Below are 19,417 nucleotides of genomic sequence, written 5' to 3' on the forward strand. Positions count from 1 at the left end.
ATTTTAAGCAAAGATAGAATTATTTTCAATTGAGTGTTCTAATTTATCTATGTCGGGTTTTGCAAGTGTAGATTATCCATTAGGGCTGTACGAGTTTTAAAATAGAAATCGCAATTTGAAACAATGCGATTAGTAAATCGCAAAGGCTGCAATTTTTTGCGATTCGAAAGGGCTTATTGGAATTTATTTTTATTATTTTCAATTAATTTTACTTAATATTTGTTCTATGCTTCATTGTTCTATGTCAATTAAAACATTTTTATAAATACATTTTGGAAGCAATTCAGGTCTTTTAAGTTCTCATCCTCGCATTAGAATATATAGAGCAGTTCATATTTTCATGGTATCATGTGGTAATGCTCCATCACATGATTTTAATCTATTGCACTCAACATTGAACTGAAACTTGGCTTCAAAACATTGAATCGCAAATCAAATCGCAATGTCAGAAAAAGCGCAATTTGATATTTTCCCCAAATCGTTCAGCCCTAATGATCATTATCCCTTCACGTCCGGCGCGTGACATCTGGTGTGGTTGGCCAGGGGAGGGGTGGGGCCACGGGTCAAGGTTCGCGCGGGGGGCCTGCGAGTTGGCATGCATACACTATTCAGTTATTTTTACGTTTATATTTTCAAATCTTACAAAATATTTCATATTGTCGATAATCCAGGATGAGTAAATATTTAGATTTTGCTATAGTAAATGTCGATAACTGAGGATATATTACATACTGTACGTGTATTAAAAGTTGTAAACATATATAATCGATATGTAAATAACAAACCAGCGTGCGCTAATTTGCACGACATCACTGCACTGCTGCAGCAACCCTTCAATTACAGAAATATTTCCCGCCGCAATTAACACCTTTACATGCTAATTTCTCACATTTGAAGTACCGGTGAAGACGCTTGACGCCGAGGTTGAGGCACACGTATATTTATTTCACAATACGACAGTGGGCATATACACACTCGAGGGGGTATCGGCCCCCTCACCCGTATAACTCGGGATACACCCCTAGCTAACTCTGTCCTAGCCCCGAATCCTCCACTAATGGGCTAGGGGAGGCTAACTGGCCCGACACTGGTAAGTCGGGCCTGGTACCCGGAGTTCCAGACCAGCTCTTACAAGAGCACCGGCTCTGGCTTTCGAGACCACGCCGCTGGCTCAGTCCTGTCCGGCCCTGAAAAGGACATCGAACTAGGGGAGTCCAGGGCTCTATCTAAGACGTCTTCAGTCTTCTTCCCTTAGCTTAAACATAACTGACTCGAGCCCTTTGAACATCCCCTTTTATACCCAACCCCTCCCTGAGGGGTGGGGCCCCGGGGGATCATAACGTTCGAACCAGCCCCCCCCAGGGTGTCTGGCTCGGACGTCGTAGAGGGCACCCCCTCGTGCACTTACGTAGCCCCGCCCACTGTGTTTGTTTTCCATAGGCTGCCATGCATAACGGGCCCTCTCTTTAACACCCCTACACATTAACATCACTAGCCCCCCCCCCCACTTCTTTATGACCCTTGGGCTACACCCATTTCAAACCTTTTAAAACAGTTTCAGCAGCAGATCATGCTCTTTGGTTCTTTCGGTAAAGTCACGTAGGTATAAAATAAAATAATATATTATGGATTACTGCAGTCACGAAAGCTTCAAATCTCGATTCAGCAGACCATGCTTTCCCACCTGATGAAACGTCGTGATTTATTATATTTTATACCTACGTGACTTTACCGAAAGAACCAAAGAGTACGGTTTACACTTTACACACTCGAGTCATGAGTTTCAGAACTGACTTTGGCAGACCACAAACACTTTGGGTTTTTGCTCATCACTCTTCTCAGAGGCCGCACGAGATGCCAGAGCGATGACGTCAGAGGCCGCACGAGGACGCGTAGCGAAACGATGACGTCAGAGGCCGTACGAGATGCCAGAGCGATGACGTCATGGGCCGCACGAGGACGCGCAACGAAACGATGACGTCAGAGGGCACACAAGATGCCCGTTCACCGAGCGATGACGTCATAAGTCCCACGACACCGCACAACGAAGCGACGACGTCAAGGCCGAACCGAGCGATGACGTCAGAAGCCCCGTGAACCAAACCGACGATTTCAGAGGCCGCACGAGCTCCAACCGTCACAACGCGCGCGCGCGACAGCTCCGTGACAGCGATGACGTCACGCTGTGCGTGTCACAAAAAGGTGACGTCACCCTCCCCCCAACCCCCTGCACGTACCAGCGAAAGGGTGCGCGTGCCAGGGGGAGGGGGGGGGTTGGGCGGAAGTGACGACACGGATTGGTTCCCTCCCACTTGGCGCCGCCGCCGCGTGTCCGGTCATTGAGGTTCCGGGGAGGGGGACAGGAAGGAGAGGGCGGTCGCCATCCTCCTCGCGGCACGGCGCACGTGTGCTGCTGTAGCTACTCGCTGTAGCTGCTGTTGCTGCTGCTGCTCGCGACTTGACCGCACGCTCGCTCGCGATGAATCACAGGAGCAGGAAGCGAATCCGCGAGGCGAAGAACAACGCGAGGCCGGAGCTGCGTGAGCCCGGCGCGTGGAATCGCCAGGGGCTGCGCGAAGCTTGGGAGCTGCGAGGAGTGCGTGGAGCCGTACAGGTGAGCGGTGGGGGGGGTTAACGTGGTGGAGATAGGGCGTGCTGTGTGTGTATGTAGTAGTAGTAACGTGTGACACGGTTCACACGGGGACATTTATAGCATACATAACACAGTGCTATTTATAGTAGCCTCGAACAGTGCAACGTAACGCGACACTTGGCCGTGTACAACGTTCGATTGTAACATGGAATAATGGCAGAGCACAACCACGTAGCGGTGGCATGTGTCACAATGCACACAGCGCGGTGTGGTGGACACAGCAGTGGAAGCAACAAAAACATTAACACAACACATTGTGGCAGTAGCAGCAGGCTTTTGGCAGCGTAGCAACAACGCATCGAGCGGAGTGCAATGCCAATACATGAAATCGTACAATGACAAGACTCTACAGTACACTAACAATATACCAGATGCACACCTGGAGCAATCATAACCTAGAACAATTTGAAACCCGCATAAGTGCGTTAACTTTATAAGTAGTCGAGAGTGGAACGAGTACTTTGCAAGCGAGACAAGACGTACGTGAAACTAAATACGTAAAGGGATTACTATTATTGGTTCTTTCGGTAAAGTCATGTAGAAGGGAAATGATAATAAAACATAATAAAATAAAATTCTCACGACGTTTCGGCCACAACGCAAGTAGCCGTCCCTCAGAAACGTCGTGAGAATTTTATTGTTTTATATTTTTATTATTTTATTGTTTCCCTTCTACGTGACTTTACCGAAAGAACCAAGAATATGAATCCCTGCAGTCACGAAAGCTTTAAATTGAAACGTAAAGGAATTGTTATATTGTTTAGCGCTAAAATGTGGAATTTGCATAAACAACTATTTCGTAATCAACATTACCAATTGTTTACTTACACTCATCAAACCTCCGTCCGGATCCAATCATTTTGGTGTTGATGTCTCTTCATTTAGCATCTCGAGTTCCAGGTTGTAGTTTTCAGGGTTGTTAAACTTAAACCGGTAACCTTACTATTGATTACCGGTTCCAAAGGTTCTGGAATTGGGAACCGTTTCCCGTGAAACGCCGTGGTGCGTTCATTTCTTAGTTAAGGGTTAAAGGTAAAAATGTGCAACAACATTCTTGTCAATTTGGACCCTATTTATATTCGTAATACAGGTTTTTTTCTTGGGTTAGATCGCGTAAATAAGTAAGGTTTGTCACCTAAACAGATGCCGCCGATTAGTTACTAGTACAGCAGCACACTGGTGTATTGGAGAGTAAATCCACAACATTTAAATCCGAGCGCGACGTTCTGAGTACGACGTTTCTCCAGTAATTACAACTAGCATCAGACGGACAGCCAGATTTATATCCCTTGTATTCTGAAATCCGTGCATCGGATTACCGTGCTGGCTTTGACGGGGAGCCCAGTGTCGTGAAGAAGCGTTGTGGGTTTTGGTGATGAGTTTAAGGGCGCATATTTTAACATCAAATGCAAGACTTTGTAATTGGAAAGCTCCTCTTAGCTACTCTATATGAGTGTCACAGAGGAAAATAGGACGCGATATTCAGGCCTTAAGGATATACTGATGTGAACAGAAAGAGATGCATATATTAGAACAAATGTGGGCTTTCGGTGATGGTGATAGTGGTTGGATCATGACAATAATTTCTAAACAAAATTCACCAGATTCTGAGCAGTTGAATGTGTTTTTTTAAGGTGGAATACAAACGATATGTGCATTATTGCATCCGAATTCTCTGGGAAGCAGTGAAAAAACTTGGCAAATGCGTAGGCACAGCTCATTCAAACATATCACGCGTGTATGACGAACCTGTCTGTGGCATACACACATTCTTAGAAAGATACGTTACATTAACCCTACATGTGTATTTCAGTAAATACATGGAGCGTACAGGTAGGTAGGAAAGGCGTGAGGTCTTGCATTGAGGCCATTGTGTATGTTGGTGCGAACCTTAATTACGTGTTTTTTCCCTGCCTGTCTGCGAGAGAATGAATTGATAAAGTTGGATATTACGTTTGGTTATGTCCGAAAGGGCTGTATTTTGTGGATGTTGAGGATGTCACTGGTTTTGTGAGGTTGGCAATTGGGGACACCCCTCGGGTTAGTAGTGTGTTCGTACAATGGTGTCACCACGTCTTGCCCAGTTGTGCTTGAAAAGTAAACAAAATTAATATCGAATTTGACATCGTTTGGTTAAGCACTGTACCGTATTGCAGCCGGTGTGCTGTGTTGATTTAATAGCCTGTCATGTCTTTATTTGCCAGTGACCTTTGTTGAGTGCAGGAAATGAAGCTCGGTTTAGAGAGGAAGTCGTTTTATTGTCCTATTTGCTTGGCATAATGCTGAATGTGATAAAAGGCCATTTTAATCTGAGTGTCATTTTAAGTGGTGTCTTTGTAAAATTAATGCCGAAAATGGTTGTCCTTATTGTGATGGTTTTCCATTGTTTTTACCAATAATGGCATTTGTTAATTTGCGGTGAATAAAGTTCCTGATTTAGTGAAATAAAACTTTTTAAAAATTATACATTTAACTTTTTTTACACTATAACATATGTAGTTTTTGTTTATCCAACTTTGGCCTAATTTATCTTTATTTCCATGTGAAGATTAAAACCCATTAATTATTGCCAAGGTCCGTGCAAGATGGGGGTCGATAATGTTCGTGGCATGTCAGGGAAGTCCTGGCGGTCATTATGGTCAGGATAGCAGAAAAATAATAGCTTTGTTATTTTTCAAACATGTAAATATAAAATGATATATAAACCAGTTTTAAAGTCAAACCTTTATATTTACTTGCGTTTTCCAATTTCAGTTATAACATACAATGATTTTGCCTATACTGTATTGTAAAACTTTCATAAATAGTAGTAATGAGGCCCGGATCCCCAGATGAGGTGAAAAAGTTCTGACACGAATTCCGAATGAAAGACGGCCACAGTGAGAGAGATACGCAAAGATAAATAGATATAATGATAGATAGACATCGAGCGAAGACTGTAGAAGCACAGTAAAATAAAGAGACAAACGTGGAGAGAGATCAGAGCTTTGATTCCCTTGCCTTGTTTGTAGTTCACGTTGTCTGTGATGCTTTGTGAATGTTGCACCGAGGCACATTGGTACACCATGCCCCAGGTCATTGTCACTGCATTACTCATCTAGAATTCCTTCAATTCTGAAATTATGTTGTCCCTGGTATTTCCTTCCACATTGCCGCAATAACTGGGACTGTTCCTTGCCTCAACTATTATGCCGATACTGCGATTGATGTTTGTTGCTTAAAAAACGTTTATGTACCTAAATAAGTAGCAGTCTGAATATTTGTGTCAATGTCATGTGTACATGGATTTTTTTATTTCCCGATCTTTAGCTCACTAAGTATTGTTTGTGTTCCTTCCAAATAATATATATAATCCAACTGAATTATATTCTGTTTTGCCCAGTGGTAAAATCGTACATATTTGTTAACATTTTACTGTACCTTATTTAGCTGGTGATGGTTTATTTATTCGTTGTTGCTTGCTTAAAAGTTTAAGTTAAATAGTTTTGCTGTCATGCAGGATAACGTGGAGAGGATCGATGCTGAGCTCGTTTCAGTGGAAGAGTTTATCGAGAAGTTCGAGAGGCTGTACAAGCCCTGTGTGCTGCTCAATTGCCAGAAGACGTGGGCAGCGAATGAGAAATGGACACTGGATCGTCTCAAGAGGAAATACAGAAACCAAAAGTTTAAATGCGGCGAGGACAATGACGGCTACTCGGTCAAGCTGAAGATGAAGTACTACATAGATTACATGGAGACTACGAATGACGACAGCCCACTGTACATCTTTGATAGCAGCTTTGGAGACCATGCCAAGAAAGGAAAGCTTCTGGAGGATTATGAGATCCCAGTGTTTTTTAAAGATGATCTTTTTAAGTACACTGGGGAAAAGCGAAGACCACCCTACAGGTAAATACCCTTATTTTCACCACTTTCATTTATTTAACGTAGGAAAAAGGGTAGAGCTAGCAAAGTGTTGTTCAAACAAAGGGTGATTTAAAAAATAAAGGGCTGCCATTAACATTGTAAAATAATATTCTGTATCCAAACATTTTTATACATAATGTAAAACAAGCAAAACGGACAACACCAAAAACTATGAAAGCATCTGCCTTCTCAATTGAGCATTGGCAGATGCCCGAATTTCCATGCTTCCTTGATGGGAGCCAGTTCCTCTATTGGAAAACCTCCATTGGTTTACCACAATGCGGTGCTGATATCATCAGCCTCACATAGAAGATTAACAGAGTCATTCTGCAATCAGGATCTGTACTGGCACCCTGGTGAATATGAGCATAGTCCTGGTCATATCTTGGCACCTGGCCGGCTATCCATGTCATGGATAGCATTATTGGAATTCCATGGATAATTTAACAGATGGCTTCTACCATGTCACCCTGAAAGCACTCGCTCTCTCAAGAACTTGGAAGCTAGGCAAGATTGATCCTTGTTATTGCTTGAATTTGATTCTGCCTGGGAATGCCAGGTTCTGTATGCCTGGGCTTATGGGATGGCTAGCAGATGCCAGTAAATGAATGAATTCTTAAATCTATCTGTGCAGAGGTTTGGGTCTTAAACGCTTGCATGCGGAGGTATCCTCCAGTACAAAATTATGGGAACAGTGGTGTGGGGGGATGGGGAATGGGAAGATGGACATGTTGCAAAACTTAAAATATATCTTTGTAAAAATACGTGCTCATGCTCTATTTGGTTATATATTACTTTATGTTGAATATTGAAAGGAGACATTTTACATTATCCAATTCCAAAGGATTAAATGAAGTCTATTACTAAAAAACATTTTTTATTTTACCAGGTATGGCTCACTGAGCTATATAGCTCTTTTTCAGAAGTGACCTGGTCACAATTAATAGCTCAACGAAGTGGTTTATCACATAGCAATGTATAGCAGCCAAATACTCTTAAACGCATGTTTCTAAATGTGGAAGGAAAAGCCGGAGGACCCGGAGAAAAAATCCACCCAACCACACAGACTCCAAATATACAGGCGTTGGGTCGAACCCACGACCTCCTACATTCCAGGAGAGGTAGTAAGCATCTCGCCACCATGACGCCCAGTCCATAGGTCATTTTAGCATGTTACCTCCTCACCTCACTTGGTTCAGCACGAGTGAGATAAAGTAAATCCTTCTTTATTGTTCAAACGTGGGTGACATTGCCTTTGCCTGTTTTTTTATTTTAATGCTTTCTCACCGGTTGAAAGCTTGTGGTAATTTATCGATTTGCACATTCTTTCCGCCCATAAAGGGTGGTGTCATTATAACTTTGGTAAATATATTCCAAGATATAGTTATATTTCTACTCGGAACATTCCCTACTGAAAACTGGCCACACTGATTAAAGTGAAAAAATTACTTTGCAAACATGCAAATACATTTAGCTCTGACATCTCTTGTCGGGTTCCATCATACTGTTTAAATACTTCTGAAGATAAACGCATGTTGGAAAGTATTACATGATCCATGCATTTGCATATTTCCTAGTTTGCAATTGTAGGATTGCATGGTCATATATTTAAAATGAAAACTTGTTTTCTTAGAATATGGCAACCCGTGCATATAGTGTTTATATGGTGTTTAATTAACAGACTTTTCAAAGTGGAATCTGTTAAAAACATCTAAATAAAATGTCTTCTTGCTTCTTTCGGTAAAGTCACGTAGAAGGGAAATAATAAAATAATAAAACATAATAAAATACAATTCTCACGACGTTTCTGAGGACGGCTGCTTGCGTTGTGGCCGAAACGTCGTGAGAATTGTATTTTATTGTTTTATTTTTATTATTTTATTGTTTCCCTTCTACGTGACTTTATCGAAAGAACCAAGAAGATGAATCCCTGCAGTCACGAAAGCTTTAAATCGAAATTTAAATAAAATGTGTTTCCATCTTGTTTTTTTGTCCCATTAGGAATAGCTGTACTATAATTTTCCAAAGAATGTAACACCTTAACACGATCTTAAGCCAAAAAAATGCCTTCAAAACACGTATCTGTTTTTGTTTTAAGACTCTACAGTCTTAGAATTCTTAATGAGTGGAGTTAATGTTCGGTTTATCTTGACATTTTATACTAAATTACAGCTCATACAATATTAAACTCTAATAAAACAAGCAGGCTGGAATGATATGACCCTCTGGCAATTTTTGATGAATCATCAATGATAGCTGGCGATTACATTTTCAAATCGAATATTTTTTTTCCATTATAGGTGATGGGAGTCGGTTCTTTGACTTTTAAGTGATACCGTTAATCACAGAATATAGCAATTATGTTTTGCCCTTGGATTTGGTACCAAGAATACATTGAACAAAATATACTTCAAGTTCTTAATGCATTGTGACTCAGAATGCACACTGGATGGCAACACTTGTCTTCCTGATGTATAAAATGAGAGCTCAGTACAACCTTCAGTTTCTATAATGCCAATGTTTATCTTATTGTATCATGTTTTTTCCCCGTGTGTCCTGGAATGAAGAGTGTTTGTATACTGGCTTGTGCACCAACGCATATTATCAGCTGTTTTATCTGTACCCTTGTGTTCAGTCTTTTTGCACAGTCCTTGCTGTTTTATATTTTTTATATAATTATAATCTGGTGCCTTTTATTTTTCTGAACTTTAAAGTGAAAATGTATTAAATAAATAGCGGTATAAACGTTATTATTTGAGTGACATTACTACAAAATAAGTTGAAGAATTAAATACAAATGTAGCTTTACATGAATTGATCATGGCAGATTTTTTTCAAACAAAACCTCGTGAGGTGACGATGGTAATTATGTTGAACTTCTTTAGCACCGTACGTAACCAACCGTGCTTCTTGGAGGTGCGTTCATAGTTCAATCTACGCTTCATCGCAAGATGGGTGGGGGGGTGGGTGAAGCATATTCCTGTGCCAGTCTGTGCAATATGAAGGGGTATCAGTGGGTTCACCTATCAGTGTGGATTGGGTTGCCTTTGTCTTTTTTTGTAGGACTGATAGCCCCCGTGTTTGCTCCGATTAAGTGCTTGGGAGAAACAAAAGCTCGGGGTATTTACTTAAAATAGTCTCGCACCTTATAAATTTTTGATATATTTATCAAATTATATATTTATCAAATACCTTACAGGTGAAGACAATTCGTTTTTTTTCGTACGACATATAAACACTGGTAATTACAGCAATTATATTTTTCTTCAGGTGGTTTGTGATGGGTCCTGCAAGGTCAGGAACAGGAATTCACATTGATCCACTGGGCACGAGTGCCTGGAACGCGCTGGTGAAAGGGCACAAGCGCTGGTGTCTGTTTCCGACCAATACACCCCGTGAACTAATCAAAGTGGCACGGGAAGAGGGAGGCATCCAGCAAGACGAGGCCATCACGTGGTTTAGTGTCATCTACCCGCGCACACAAGAGCCCTCCTGGCCGCCAGAGTTCAGGCCACTCGAGATCCTGCAGAAGCCTGGAGAAACAGTGTTTGTCCCAGGTAAGCCTGCAGCCTGCGAATGTCAAGGGCAAATTGTGGGAGATTGAAAAATAGATGATTATTCTTGGTTCTTTTGGTAAAGTCACGTAGAAGGGAAACAATAAAAGAATACAAATATAAAACAATAACATTATCAGGACGTTTCGACTGCAACACAAGCACTTTTTTCAAATTTTCTTGCTGTGTTTTTCACACCTGATGATGATTGCTTGTGTTGCAGTCGAAATGTCGTGAGAATTTTATTGTTTTATATTTTTTTTGGTTCCCTTCTACGTGACTTTACCGAAAGAACCAAGAATATGAATCCCTGCAGTCACGAAAGCTTTAAATCAAAAGATAGATGATTATTTAGTTAATTCACAATTTCTGCTGCTCTACATTTTTTTTTGTGAAAACTAAGCCGACTCGAAATCTTCACCTCATTCCTGTTAAACTTGATGTATTTTAGAATATCGGTGTCTTCATCTAAAGGGAAAGTGCAATTTGTGGGATGTATACAAGAATGGCATTGTTATTTAATCCCTACATCTTTCTGAAATAAAAAAAACTGCCGTCACTTTTTGACTGCAGAAGTGATGCTGTTGTCAAGCCGACGTGGCCAAATTCCAGACAATCTTATGTTGTGGGCGTGCAAGTTCTTAAATACAAGTTAAGGGGGTAGGAGGGGGGGGAGGGGCTTATCTGAATGTGGTAGCCAATGAATGGAACGTATTCATTGGCTACCACATTAAGAACTTGTGTCTTGGAATTTTTGCCTCACTTGACACAGTAAATCTAGCTGTGACGGTCCCACCTGATGACGGAGACTTGTGTTGCCTCCGAAACGTGATTTATTATTTTATTTCTATTATTACTTTTATTAATTTTATTTTTTACCTACGTGACTTTACCGAAAAAAACCTAAGAGTAGGTTTTGATTGCTTTAATTCATGCAAATTTATTTGATATATTCTTTTTATTGAAAAGTTTAGACGCTGTACTGTGTCATAGCACTTGAAAATCCTGATGCTTTTTACTTGGCTGCACGTGAAGGATTTGTTGAGATTTTTCTTTCATACAAATCTGATACCAGGGGGTGGAGTGGTGCAGTTGTTTATGCACTGTGCAAGGAACCCCATGACTTGAGTTTGAATCTTGGCCCCCGTTCATGGCAACTATCTGAACCTTCCTCGGCCCTTCCCGATACCAACCAGCACTGATCAATGCTGACTTTGATCTGTATATTCAGTGTTTGTTTTTGGGTTAGGCTACTTAGTACTGAAACAATCCCCAGGATTCAGTGGGGAGGTCATTATTCAGCAGTGGATTGACAAAGGGCTGTGAAACAATGAGAGGAAGCGCTTTTTATTGATGCAAATCGCTGCTGAACTATCATCACCAAAACTAAAATCGTTGTGCTTTTAAACGGAACTTGCATCGCATTATAACAGAATCAATTACATTTCAATCGACTAAACAGTAAGAAATGCAGACCTGAAATGTATTATTAAGGGGAACGCTTTGGTGTTAGTGAAGTCTGTTGTGGAACAGCTTGATGTGGTGATTATCAAGTCAGTCCCCCATTTTATTTGTGTCTATAAACTAATGTACATGACAAATAAAGCATAATCTAATTTAACGAACGCTTGGCTTAGATGTAGAAACATTGCATATACATTGTAACCAATTTATGAATGACATTTAGAAAAGTATAAATAGCAGTAAGGCAAAGATAACCTCTAAATGGCTAAATATTAACCCTGATTAAAATCCCTGCATACCAGGGATGCCAAATAAATAACTCGTGAAGCACTCTGGAAGTGCTGTGCGTCCCCACAGCCATAAGGGATACACTGATGTGGCCCTTGGCACAGACACTTGTGTTGATTTATATTTTATTTATTTCAGCAGGAAGGGCCCAATGAGCTTATTATGCTCTATTTCACTGGCAACGTACAGGCATAAAATGCGTCATTTTCCGTACACAAATGTGGCCCAGCTGACTGGAACGGCAGTCCCCTTTTGTTTCGCTATTTCCAACATTCTTTAGTTTTATCGTTGCCAAAGCCCTTGCGTTCATATACAACGCATAAGAGTACAACACCTGGTGCCCACTTAACACGGCCATATCCCAATCAAATTATTAGCATTTTTTACCAAAGGAATCAAACAGACATTCCTTGCGCTATTGTTGAATTCAACATGGATTCTTTGTGCTCTGTGATGTCTATTTGTGTCATGTTATGTGACTTCTTGGTTCTTTCGGTAAAGTCACGTAGAATGGAAATAATAAAATAATAAAAATGAAACAAAATAATTCTCACGACGTTTCGGCCACAACGCAAGCAGTCGTCCTCAGGTGGAGAACAGGTCTGTCGAGAAGACAGTCTGAATGACACACCCCAGGCTTGGAGCGACTATTTAAGCTGCCTTCTCGACAGACCTGTTCTCCACCTGAGGACGGCTGCTTGCGTTGTGGGCGAAACGTCGTGAGAATTATTTTATAATGTTTTATTATTATTTTATTATTTCCACTCTACGTGATTTTACCGAAAGAACCAAGAAGATGAATCCCTGCAGTCACGAAAGCTTTAAATCATGTTATGTGCTTGAGGCATATGGTGGACACACGGCATCTGTGCGATGGACATAGTCACTTAGCATGGCGAGCATTTAATGTATATATTACAAGGGAGACGAGGTCAACTATATGCTGGGAAAGAGGAATTGCCAGTGCTTCCTTGTGATATCCACACTGAGTCACGTGTGACACATGATATCAAAGTATAGATGTCCCATTTGGAAATGCTCAGAATTTCTTAACCCACTGCTAGTTGGGGTAAGCTGTTTATTGTTCACTTAATCTCTTTAATGAAAGTGCACAGAAGAGATGAAGCAAGTGCATCTCCAGTGTTGGGGAATATTCTCTTGACTTGTTTGTCATGACTACTCCAGTTTGTGTCGCATGCAGCACACGTGATTAGGCACATGCCACATTTGGAAGCCAAAACATCATTTGAAGCAAGATGTTACACTTCTTAGACATTTTCTTGGAGTTTCATTTTTTCCTCTGAATGGAAGAAATTATATCACAGTCACGATGGTTAGATTTGTCTAAAATGTTGATCTTCTTTGGTCAATGGTTATTATGAGGATGATATGACTGCCGGTTTTTAGAGGATGATTCCAGATGAATGGATAAAAAAATTGTGGGTAATAATTTTATATTTACATAGGATTCAGAGGTAGCTTTGTAAATTCACGATTAAAATACTTGTGCACACAAATGAAGTAATGTGTACAAAAGCTAGATGTAAATGTACAGCTCTTGTATGAATCCACTGCTTGACGAGTTGCTCTGCATGCCCCGTGCGTGTCATGGGACTATTGGACCATAATTCACGCTGATCAGTTCAGTGAGGTGAAGGCTGAGGAGCATAGAATCACAGTACAACAATGTACAACAATGGTTTTTTGCTGCACTGCCCTCTGCTGGCCACAACATGGCACGGCCACACAGGCTAAATTTTGTACAGTAATGCACTGAGTTACCATTAAAGGGACATATACGATGTATGTGGGCATTCATGAAGGTGTACGTACAATCGTGAACAAATTCAAAACGCAATGCCATAATAAGTTGCAATTATATTTCTCCTAATATCTGCTAAGGGCAGATATTAAATGTGGCACTGTGCTCATGTTGGAACTGTTATAAATATTACTGTTTGTCAATCGTGAACTGGTAGAAATGTAAACAAATGAAAGAGTGATTCACCTTTGTTACAGGTGGATGGTGGCATGTTGTCCTCAACCTCGAAAACACAATTGCAGTGACCCAAAACTTTGCAAGCGTCACAAACTTCCCAGTGGTTTGGCATAAAACTGTCAGGGGACGACCGAAGCTCTCCAGAAAGTGGTACAGGTGTGTATTTGTTTAACATTCCACTCCTTATTGCTCTTTGCAATTTAAATAGTGGATTATACAAGTGAGCAGAATTTATAGATTTTTTTCTTCCGATTTTATTTTTAGGCAGATGAAATGTATACGTGTTAGAGTATCAATAATTACGCGAATGTAATATTTCGGACTTAAACGTATTTGGTCTTGTGATTCGAGACTGTAAAAGCATCAGAGAGAGACATCGTTTATTGTCTCCCAGTGACAGAGTGCACTCTCTCAGTGATGAGCAATACGGTGTCTTGACCAATATCTGGAGGGTTTTTAGTTGTCACAATTCATGACCATTCCAAATGAGAAGTGCTGTCAATTGGTATTACGACAGTGAAACTGGTACCTTAGACAGCGCTTTAGCCAATCTGCTGCAAGTGTAAATACTTAATAATAGGGTTTTTCCCTTTTTTTCTGGCAACAAAACTTAAACCTTTTTACAAGGAATCATGTGTGCATTAGCCACAATACTTGTGGTCAAAATGTAAAAAAAACCACTCTGATAATATATGCATTGTCCTGGAAACTGATTGGTCCACACCAGAGACTGCTTTCTTTTGAGCCTCATCTCAATTGGTGCTAGACCAGAGGACGCCATTTGGCGAGACCAGCGGACGCCTTTTTTTGGCGTCCTATGGGTCTAGCACCAATTGAGATGAGGCTCAAAAGAAAGGCGTCTCTGGTGTGAACCAATCAGTTTCAAGGACGATGCATATATTATCAGAGTGTTTTTTTGTTTACATTTTGACCACAAGTATTGTGGTTAATGCAGTAACGTGATTCATTGTAAAAAGGTTTCAGTTTTGTTGCCAGAAAAAAGGGAAACACCCTATTATTATATTTTGGTACTGGCAAAGGAGGTCTAATGATGTAAATACTTAGTGCATGTGTATTATATCACGGTAGAAACTCCTCTTATCTGTGGGATAACTTAAGTGAGCGGCACAGATAAATAAATTATTGTCCTTCAGAGTCATCTCTATTAACCGCAATGTCAAGGCATGAACTACCTAGAGCACTTATTCATTAAGATTGCAGATAACACAATTACTTGAAAAGTGTATTGCAAGAAAGCCATCAGTTTTTTGGGACAGCATGTGATCCAATTGACGTGGTCATATCGCTAATTATTACTGTATACGCCTATGCTGTATTTAAGTTAGTTGGCAATGTGCTTCGATGTATTCGGTAAGCTAAATATGAGTAGATGGTTATACAACCTTTATAGTCCGGGAAGAGCCTAATGAGAACAGATGTATAATTTTCAAGGGAGATATAGATTTAAATAAATAAAGCAAAATTACAAACAGTTACCAATAATGTAAACAATGCAGAGAGCACTATTTGATACAAATAATACGTACAAGAGAAACGTTAAATATAGCTATTATTAAACTTTACATATTGAGAAATATATGCGTTAAATGGATGTCTGCTTTTCATTTTAAACACGTTCACAATTGCCAAATAGTCTACTGGCTTTCATCGTTGTTTTAACGTTTACTGTAAGTCTGTAAGTATATGTAAGTATCCATGGGGGCGGCTGATCTGCGATCCTTTCTGTTGTCTGCAGACCCCTGGGGGATTCACAGGTAAGATGATCGGAAAGGCAGAAACTTTAAATTTGCCTTTGCAGTACCAACTCCTTAGAATCTGTCTTTCTGTGGAATACACATTTATTTTATTTGCAAGCAATGTATTATTAACTGCCAGCTTGGATTTATGAATCTGAAGTCGTTATTAGACTCATCATGAAAGTGTAATTTGGCCTTGTTGTAAGATTTCAAAGTAAACAGAGTAGTATTGCTGTTTATCAGCTTAAGAAAACCGATGTATTCCTCATTATGCGACCTGCAATGCCATGTGGGGTCACAGATAATAGTATTCACGGATAAGAGGAGTAGCTCTTACATTGTCTGAGAGATTCACTGGCAATTTTTACACGTCACACATTCCCACTCTCTACGGAGATGGTCTGTCGCATCATTCATGTACCACGTGAGTGACTCCTGCAATTAAAAATCAAATAAATATTGTACTGAGTAAGCCAAGTCATAAAATGTGTGCAATATACTACAAACCTCTTTGCTGTGACAAGCGATGGGTCCAGCAGTCATCTGCTTTGGGTGGCCACTGAGCTATTCCACATTTCTGTGGCGAGGCGCTAGTTCCATTCACGCACGAGGACAGTTGAATTGCCACAAATTGGGTACTCGTACTCGTAAATAATAATTTGACGAGTTCGTGTGCAACCGTCCGGTTGGATGTCGAGTGCTTTTACCACAACATCGGTGACCAAAATGGTAATACCAAAGTTAATGCTCATATTATTTTATTTTTTAGATGACCAACATTGTGGTCCAATCGTGAGGTTTGTGCGCATCGTTGGGTGTTTTTTTGGAACTGTAGAATTTGTAAATGAGCAACTGGCTGAAAGACACAAATTTTTTTGCGTATTTTTATTTAAAGGGTTTTGCATATGACATGCTTTGGTTTACATCTGCTGTAATCGTTAACGTGGGCCCACCATATATGAGAATTTGCCATGGAGTTTTGAGTCTTTTCTGCTAATTGCAAATATACTTTTTAAAAGGCTGGTATTTGATTATCATTGGAGTGAACACCATTATTAAGGTACAGATTTCCCTCACTTTATACGGTGATGTGTTCCAAGAAAAGGGCTCACAAAGTGAAACCGCACGAGACGGCTGCCTGCCCCGAGTAGCGCGCACAGTACAGTCCACACAATATTGTCCCACGTCCGACCGCATCGCGGCATTTGAGTGAATTTAAACCACCGCATAGTGTAGCGAATGTTGGGTAGTTGTAGGTTAGCCGCATAGTGAGTGAGACTCATAGTTGGGTCTCCACAGTCACTGGGTCATTTTGCCGAGTTGTATGCATGCCTGCAATCCAGTGCTTTTTGGCGCAGGTTTTGTGGATCGCATGGAAATTTTGCCTAACCATTCCAATCTACTGGATCGTAAGGTGACTAGGCAATAGCAGTGGAAGAATTGAATTGTGCCATATTGTATGATATTAAATGTTCTTTTCTTGTATGTTTGAGTTTTACTCCGGTCTTTACACCCACATGAACATACTCGTTACAAAATAAATTGCCCAAACATCCAATTAATTAATTGCTTTCCTGCGGAAAATAACTTGACACTCGGTCAAACACACTTGTATTGTTTAAATCATTTACAGTTTTTTTTTATTCTTGTGTTTTTTAGAATCTTAAAGCAGGAGTTCCCAGATCTGGCAGCGGTGGCTGACTCCGTGAACCTCCAGCAGTCGACAGGATTTGCCTCGGACTCCTCCAGTGACTCCTCCTCCTCCAGCTCTTCGAGTTCTTCTGATTCGGGCTCTGAGGTCAGTTTAACCCCTTTCTATTCCGATGACGTACGTGTACGTCATCGGAAATTGTATTCAATTGAAAGCATGGAATTGTATTTTCGAGTCAAAAATCGTGAAAACGGAACGCCTCTCAACATGTAAATTGTGCATGTGTACACGATGTATACTTTCTAAAATGTTCCTAGACCCACTGTTGACTCAAAGGCATGCATGCACACTGCATAAATGATAGCTATACATGCACTTAACTGTAAAGTCACACATACTTACACGTGCATACCAATATCCCACACTACAGAAACCCTGTGTATCCTGGAGTTCCAGGCATATAGGATGGATGCATGTTTTCCTGCCTGTTTGGTGGCTCGAATTTTCGCAAAAATTGATCTACACTTAGCTGGAACCTTTTGTGTAAAACTTAAAGAAAACTTGTTTAATTGTGTTGTTAAGTAGTGCTCGGTAAATCTTGACTTAAAGCTTTCGTGACTGCAGGAATTCATATTCTTTGGGTCCTTTTGGGTCTTGGACGCTGCTCTCCGATCTTAATTTAACGTTATAATCTCTCACATCATAGCCACCTCTGCTCCGTCGTCTTGGACGATGCTCTCCGATCTTAATTTAACATTCTAATCTCTCACATCATCATAGCCACTTCCGTGCCCTTGTCGTGGAGGTCGCCCTCCGATCTTACATTAACATGCTAGTGTATCACATTAACATGCTAATTATTTACATTAACATCACTAGCCCCACCAATTTCGTTTATGACCCTTGGGCTACACCCATTTTTAACCTTTAAAACAGTCTGCCTCAGCAGCTTTCCTCTTTTTTCCTCCTGATGATGATCGCTTGTGTTGTGATCGAAACGTAGTTTCTTGTTATTTTCTTTCAACCTATCTACGTGACTTTATCGAAAGACCCAAAGAATAGTGCTCGGTACATATACTTCATTAGACCTCCTTTGCCAGTACCAAAATATAATAATAGGGTTTTCCCCTTTTTTCTGGCAACAAAACTGAAACCTTTTTACAAGGATTCATGTCTGCATTAACCACAATACTTGTGGTCAAAATGCAACAAAAAACACTCTGAAAATATATGCATTGTCCTTGAAACTGATTGGTCCACACCAAGCCGTCCCTTGATGTGGACCAATCAGTTTCAAGGACAATGCATATATTTTCAGTGTGTTTTTTGTTTGCATTTTGACTGCAAGTATTGTGGTTAATGCAGACATGAATCCTTGTAAAAAGGTTTCAGTTTTGTTACCAGAAAAAAGGGGGAAAACCCTATTATTATTATAATGGTACATATACTGTCGGCGCAATATTTTTTCAGCAGATAGTTGCAATCTCATATCCATTGATATATATTTTTTGTTTAATGATTTACACTTTTTTGTGCCTTTTTTCTCCAGAATATTGGAAACGGAGAAGGAATGACGCACAAGAGAAAGAGATTAAAATCTTCCACAGATCGAAGTGTTGTCAATGACAAGGATTGTGGACTAAAATCTGAGCGAAATACCAGAAGATAACTTTTTTGCATATCGCATACACGACTGCGGTTTCTGAAGAATTTGCAATGATAAAACATTCAATGATTATCGTTCAGCATGTAGTGTGCTAACATTTGTATTGAACTTCAAGAAATCCCTCTGAGTATTTGTAATTAATGTATGGCATTTAAACTTAAAAAAAAAATATTTTTAAGCAATAAGTTGAGAAAACAACATTTAATTGATCACAAATACATTTGAATGTATTTTTCAATTTGTTTGGTTTGTTTATTAAGTTACCACAGTCCATTACGGTTGAGATGTTATCTGTTATCAATCACTTAGATGGGGTGGCCCCTTTAGATTATCACATTTTTTGCATAAGAAGTCTTTATATTTGCAATTTAAAAATTTTCTTTATCAACGTCATAATTTGCTGTATATGGATAATAGAGTTAATTTGCTGTTTGACTTTTCTCATGGTGAAATATCTGGAATAAAATATGCGGAATTTG

At 40.1% G+C, this 19,417-nt stretch overlaps 1 protein-coding gene across 2 annotated transcripts; it reads left to right on the forward strand.

The window, feature by feature from the left end:
- Positions 1 to 2,325: 2,325 nt before the first annotated feature.
- On the forward strand, positions 2,326 to 19,417 carry JMJD6 (jumonji domain containing 6, arginine demethylase and lysine hydroxylase). Of its 2 annotated transcripts, XR_009756400.1 has the most exons (7): positions 2,326 to 2,614; positions 6,153 to 6,541; positions 9,830 to 10,116; positions 13,885 to 14,020; positions 15,621 to 15,639; positions 17,281 to 17,419; positions 18,822 to 19,417. XR_009756400.1 is itself a non-coding variant. In XM_061569860.1 (6 exons), the coding sequence occupies exons 1-6, from the start codon at positions 2,480 to 2,482 to the stop codon at positions 18,939 to 18,941; spliced, it is 1,206 nt and encodes a 401-aa protein (XP_061425844.1). In that variant the 5' UTR covers positions 2,327 to 2,479; the 3' UTR covers positions 18,942 to 19,417. The 2 variants fall into 2 exon arrangements, 1 of the variants encoding a protein (XP_061425844.1); XM_061569860.1 differs by lacking the exon at positions 15,621 to 15,639 and having other exon boundaries at positions 2,327 to 2,614.

Source organism: Lethenteron reissneri, chromosome 44 (assembly GCF_015708825.2).
Source record: "Lethenteron reissneri isolate LAM-NWPU_2019-01 chromosome 44, ASM1570882v1, whole genome shotgun sequence".
In the NCBI taxonomy this organism is placed as follows: Eukaryota; Metazoa; Chordata; class Hyperoartia; order Petromyzontiformes; family Petromyzontidae; genus Lethenteron; species Lethenteron reissneri.

What these genes read in the sequence shown, in the direction of transcription:
- JMJD6 (XM_061569860.1), top strand. Translation starts at nt 2,480, where the DNA reads ATGAATCACAGGAGCAGGAAGCGAATCCGCGAGGCGAAGAACAACGCG. An exon ending in CTCTCCAGAAAGTGGTACAG is followed by an intron (nt 14,021 to 17,280) that starts GTGTGTATTTGT and finishes TGTGTTTTTTAG; the next exon opens with AATCTTAAAGCAGGAGTTCC. An exon ending in CTTCTGATTCGGGCTCTGAG is followed by an intron (nt 17,420 to 18,821) that starts GTCAGTTTAACC and finishes TTTTTTCTCCAG; the next exon opens with AATATTGGAAACGGAGAAGG.